General features: G+C 34.4%; 2 protein-coding genes across 2 annotated transcripts; both read left to right on the forward strand.

Moving 5' to 3' along the window:
• The first annotated feature begins 1,866 nt into the window (after positions 1 to 1,866).
• On the forward strand, positions 1,867 to 2,637 carry LOC148772705 (uncharacterized). The gene is made up of 2 exons (XM_088815871.1): positions 1,867 to 1,920; positions 2,230 to 2,637. Exons 1-2 carry the CDS (start codon positions 1,867 to 1,869, stop codon positions 2,635 to 2,637), a joined length of 462 nt encoding a protein of 153 aa, XP_088671997.1.
• An 11-nt stretch (positions 2,638 to 2,648) lies between these two features.
• LOC148772706 (protein FAR1-RELATED SEQUENCE 5-like) lies at positions 2,649 to 4,008 on the forward strand. The gene is made up of 2 exons (XM_088816257.1): positions 2,649 to 3,542; positions 3,859 to 4,008. The coding sequence occupies exons 1-2, from the start codon at positions 2,649 to 2,651 to the stop codon at positions 4,006 to 4,008; spliced, it is 1,044 nt and encodes a 347-aa protein (XP_088672383.1).
• The last annotated feature ends 2,052 nt before the right edge of the window (positions 4,009 to 6,060 follow it).

Below are 6,060 nucleotides of genomic sequence, written 5' to 3' on the forward strand. Positions count from 1 at the left end.
TAGGTCTTGCACAAACACACAACACGTCCAAAACCCTAGCCGCTCCCTCTCTCACGCTCGGCCATCTCCCCTCGGCCACCGCGCCATCGTCGCCGGAAAATCGCCGGAATCGGCCATCCGTTGGCCGATCTCTTTCGGTATTCCTTTCCTTCTTTCTTTTCTTCCGTTATTCTGACTATTACGTGTCTAGTGCCACGTGTTTAGTAGATCGAAGTATACGAGGTGAAATCCAAGAGGAGGAAGATTGAAGAATCGAAGATGCGAGAAGGCAATTCTGAAAAACTGCTCTCGGATTTTCTGCGCTGTCCAGCGAGAAAATTCGCCATAAATCAACCGGTGATCGGATGGACGTGAAATTTTGACAGCAGCTTCACGACTCATAAATCTACCATCGTCCAGAAGGAATTATTTATCCAGTAAATACGCATGGAGATACGGAAGTCGGAGCAAGGCTGTAATTTCAGATCAGCAAACAGATTGGATCAATAGGAGTGGGAAGAGCAGCTAGCCATCTTCTCTGCGCGTGAGATTCACGCGCCGCCGTGGCCGTCTCGCCGCTCTTGCCGCTGCACCGCTGCTGCCCCGATTGTACGGATTGGTTTCCGTAGCAATCTCGACTTGCTAAGTGCGCCTACCTCACGCTTCAAGAGGTAATGTTTCGAATCTATTGTCATTCGATTCGGTTACGTTTAAATTAATATATGCATGTTCGTTTTAATAAGAAACTTGTATGACTTTATGTGTCTACATGAAATTGGTTTTATTATTGCGAGCATGATTATTTGATTTAAACGCGAGCATGCTAATTGATTTAATTTCGATTAAGTAATCAAGCATGTTGTTGTTTTAATTTCGCTGGAAGCGCAAATGTACGCAATTAATTGATTTAATTTGTCGGGCATGTGCTTATGTGCTTTAAAGTCGTTTAAATCGCATAAAATTTTTGTTTTCCGCTGCGTACACGTGCCCGAAACCCAACAGTCTCCTAATTCCATTGTTCTCCACGTTTATAGCTCAGATCTGGACTTCCAGGGGCAGATATAGTATTTTCCTGGAAGTTGTGCACCCAAAACTTTAGAACTTTCCCACAGACGGCGCCACTTGATTTGGTCCGTGGGGCTTCCGTCTTCTTCAAGGCACCTTGATCCGTACTCCGATGAAAATACCTGCAACGCCGGGAGGAGTTCTCGGCGGGAAAGCTCCGACGATCAAGTCAGTGATATATAAAAGATAAGTGTATATATATTATCGTAGTGAAATTATATCCAAAAAGGTGTGTGTGTAAATAATGATTCCTCTATTTATAGATGATGAAACCTTGGCATCCAAGGTTTCCTTTTTTAGGGTTTGCCCTTCCCTCAAGTCAAGTGTTTTGGGCCTTTGTTATTTGGGCCTGCTTTAGGTCGTTTTTATACTGGGATGCGAGTCACGGCGTTGCCAACTCGTCATTCGGAGGTCGTAGTTCGGCATCATTTCTTATAGTAGTGAACTGGTTCTTCTCAGTTCATATTTATTCATCCAGGTCAGAATGGCCCGTATCAAACGTCTCTAAATTTTGAACTAATCTCTGAATTTTTTTACTGGATTTAGAATTGGCGGCCGTTATATGCAATCCCATTTTTTTATTAGTTCAAGACCTCCAACATAAAAATACTAATTTACCCTTAATGAAATTCAAAAGTAAATAAAAAACACAAAATATTAAAAAAAATAAAAAAAATTCCTTTGTTCAAGACCAAATAAAATACATAACCCCAGAAATCTCCTTTCATTATTTCACGACTTAAAAATCTCCTCCTTCTTCTTCACAAAGCCACCAAGAAACCCTACACGCCGAAATGATCAAATACAGACCAAACATTCACGATGGAGCCAGAAAATAATGATATGGTCGTTTACGAGGGTGGAGAACACAATAAGGTATGTTTTAAACGTTTATTTTTGCTTTTGGGTCGTTTTCTTTTTGTTGGAAAAAAAAAATCGAAGACACCAAAAATCGGTATTTACAAACCGATTTTTGTTGCGAAAATCAGCAACTACAGTCCGATTACTGGAATACAACTCGGTACTCAAAACCTGATTTTTGTAGTAAAAAACGGCATGACAAAGCCGATTTTTTTTGTCTATAACCGGTGTTATCATGGCGATTTAGACTACATAAAATCGGTTTTTGAGCACCGATTTTATTATATATGCTTTTTTAAGACCGTTTTCCGTACTTTCTTGCAGCAACCTAGGGGATTGATGGAGGATTATTCGGATGAATTTTCTACCGAACAAATATTTGAGACACGAGAAGCTCTACTTGAGTGGGTTAAAGGTGTTCGTAGACGCCACGGAATGGTGATAAACACTTTTGATTCAAATCTGGGATTGAAAGGGCATAGAAGACCGTATGTAATACTCGCATGCGAGCGTGCGGGTGAATATCGTGGGAAGAAGAAAGCCGGTGAGGATGACCAAGGAGAGGGAAAGAGGAGGACGGGTTCTAAAAAATGTAATTGCACATTTAGATTAAAGGGGAAAAAACGAGGAAAGGATACTAATAATGTTGGGTGGGATTTAAAAGTTCAATGTGGTACTCACACCCACACGGATTTTGAGAACTTGCACGGCACTCTTATGCCGGGAGACTAACAAAACAAAAGATGGTACTTGTTGAAGGAATGTCTACAGCAATGGCAAAGCCGAAGGCGATTCTCAAATCATTGAAGATAAGGGACGAGACGAATGTAACTGGAATGAGGACAATTTACAATTATCGTCAGAAGTTGCAATTGAAAGAGAGACTTGGAAGAATTCAAATGCAAGAATTGTTTGCAAGGTTGTCAAAAGATAAGTGTACCTTCTACCATAGAGTTAACAATAATAAAGAGGTAATCGATATGGTGTGGACTCATCCGAGTTGTGTTAAGTTAGCTCGTAGCTATCCGTACGTATTCATCATGGATTGCACATACAAAACCAATCAATATAAACTCCCATTACTTGAGATTGTTGGCTTTACATGTACGCACAAGACGTTCTCCATTGCCTTTGCTTACTTGGAGTACGAAAAGACGGAGAACTACGTTTGGCCATTGCAAATTTTGGAGAAGATACTCGGAAATTGTCCTCCGCCTAATTGCATCGTAACTGATCAGGAATTGAGTTTAATGAAAGCGATTGGGGATGTATATCCAACCAGTCATCACTTGTTGTGTCGTTGGCATGTGAACAAGAATATATATTCCACCTGTAAAGCGATGTTCTCATCTGAGAAGTTGTGGAATCAGTTTAATAGAGATTGGGCGACTCTTATTGAAGTGGAGTCCGAAGAGATATTCAATAGATATTGGGAGAAAATGCAACGGACTTTTGTTGATTATCCGGATGCCATAGCATATCTTACCAAATCATGGTTGGATCCGTACAAGGAGAGGCTTGTATCGGTATGGACTAAAAAGTATCAACATTTCGGTACTTACACTTCAAACCGGGCGGAGGGTGCGCACTCTCGGCTGAAGAGCGATATGGGCAATTGCCTTGGCACATTTGTTCAGGTGTATGAACATATCAACAGTAGTATTATGACGCAACATGATCACATAAGGGCATCATTTGACAAGAGCAAGAATACATACCTCCATTGTTTCAAGAAACCAATCTATAGTGAGCTTCGAGGAGCTGTCTCGCAATGCGCCCTTGACCATCTAAAAAATTGAGCTTGATAAAGCACAAAAGTTGCTTCCAAACAGTGACATGTTATGTGAATGTGCTATCCGTGCAACACATGATCTACCATGTTCCCACGAGCTTCGCGAGTTTGTCAAGAAGAAATCTCATGTTCCACTTGAATTAGTAGGCTCCATTTTGAAGCATATGAGTATGGAGCCGGTTATTGGTCAAGGAGAGCTTCCTAATGATGACGAACTCATGAAAGGATGGCACAAGCGGTTTGCATCGGCCGATGTAGATGAAAGGAACGAAATGCTAAATAAGTTCAGCGAAATTGTATATCCTCAATGAACATCTACAATGGAGCCATCGGAAAAGGCCACCACTAGAGGTAGACCGGGAAAAAAGTTAAAGGTGGTTGATAAATCAATCCGTCGCAACCCATCGAGGCATGAGTATCCACCGTCGACATATGATAGTTGTTCGGCTAAGGTAAAATTCGATTACTTATCTTCAATTTTTGGAGTTGTTGATGTTGATTTGATAAATTGCTAATTTTAATACGTTGTCATTAAATTAAGCTCGAAGGCGTGACGTGGGTTTGTCCTAAAATTCCACGACCTATATGAAAGTGGATTTAATGCCGTCACAAGAGTCGGCTAAACCCATTTTATTACGAAAGTTGCCAGTAAGTATTTGAACGTCTTCTTTAGTTTTTCTAAATTTCTTTGTCCCTCTAAACTCCTTTCGTTTGCTAATTTGTCAGGGTCGAAAAGTCAACGGCAAGGCTTTGTTTCTTGACCAAATCCATCCAATGTTTCAGACGTATGTAAAAAGTATAAAGAATTTCAACTCGGATGGTCATTGTGGATTTCGAGCGGTTGCATTGATGATGGATTTCGGAGAAAAAAATTGGAATCGTGTACGAGGAGACATGTTTAATGAGCTATATAAGAACGAAGCAATATACATGAAGATACACTGTTGTCGTGAAAACATTTGTGCGTTAGAAACGCGACTGTTTTTTTGGAAAAATATGCTACAAGAGAGTATTGGATGTCCTTACCCGATATGGGTCATATCATTGCCTCTACGTACAATATTGTGCTCGTCTACTTAGCGCCACAACAATGCCTCACTTTCCTTCCCTTAAACAGTGAACCGCTGCCCTCCGATAAGATACGAGAGCATGGACTAGCTTGCGTAAACAACAGCCACTTCGTACATGTCGTACTGAAAAATAATTGTCCTATACCTCCTATAGCGGATTATTGGCGACGATACCATGATGAAAAAACATATGGTTGGAAGACTTCCGATATGGAATCAAGGATTACAATGTTTAGGAAGTTAGTTGGTCAAGAAGTAACCTTGCAAGAAACCTTCATAGATTTAACATATGCAAGTGAAGACGAGATGGTAAAAGATTTTCCGTGAAACAATGTGATTGATGTACAATTGTTTAAGATAGTTTGTACAATCGTTGTTTATTATTATTATTATTATTATTATTATTATTATTATTATTATTATTATTATTATTATTATTATTATTATTATTATTATTATTATTATTATTATTATTATTATTATTATTATTATTATTATTATTATTATTATTATTATTATTATTATTATTATTATTATTATTATTATTATTATTATTATTATTATTATTATTATTATTATTATTATTATTATTATTATTATTATTATTATTATTATTATTATTATTATTATTATTATTATTATTATTATTATTATTATTATTATTATTATTATTATTATTATTATTATTATTATTATTATTATTATTATTATTATTATTATTATTATTATTATTATTATTATTATTATTATTATTATTATTATTATTATTATTATTATTATTATTATTATTATTATTATTATTATTATTATTATTATTATTATTATTATTATTATTATTATTATTATTATTATTATTATTATTATTATTATTATTATTATTATTATTATTATTATTATTATTATTATTATTATTATTATTATTATTATTATTATTATTATTATTATTATTATTATTATTATTATTATTATTATTATTATTATTATTATTATTATTATTATTATTATTATTATTATTATTATTATTATTATTATTATTATTATTATTATTATTATTATTATTATTATTATTATTATTATTATTATTATTATTATTATTATTATTATTATTATTATTATTATTATTATTATTATTATTATATATTATTATTATTATTATTATTATTATTATTATTATTATTATTATTATTATTATTATTATTATTATTATTATTATTATTATTATTATTATTATTATTATTATTATTATTATTATTATTATTATTATTATTATTATTATTATTATTATTATTATTA

The sequence above is a fragment of the Erythranthe guttata genome, chromosome 1 (assembly GCF_056151865.1).
Source record: "Erythranthe guttata isolate IM_541 chromosome 1, IM_541, whole genome shotgun sequence".
Classification (NCBI taxonomy): Eukaryota; Viridiplantae; Streptophyta; class Magnoliopsida; order Lamiales; family Phrymaceae; genus Erythranthe; species Erythranthe guttata.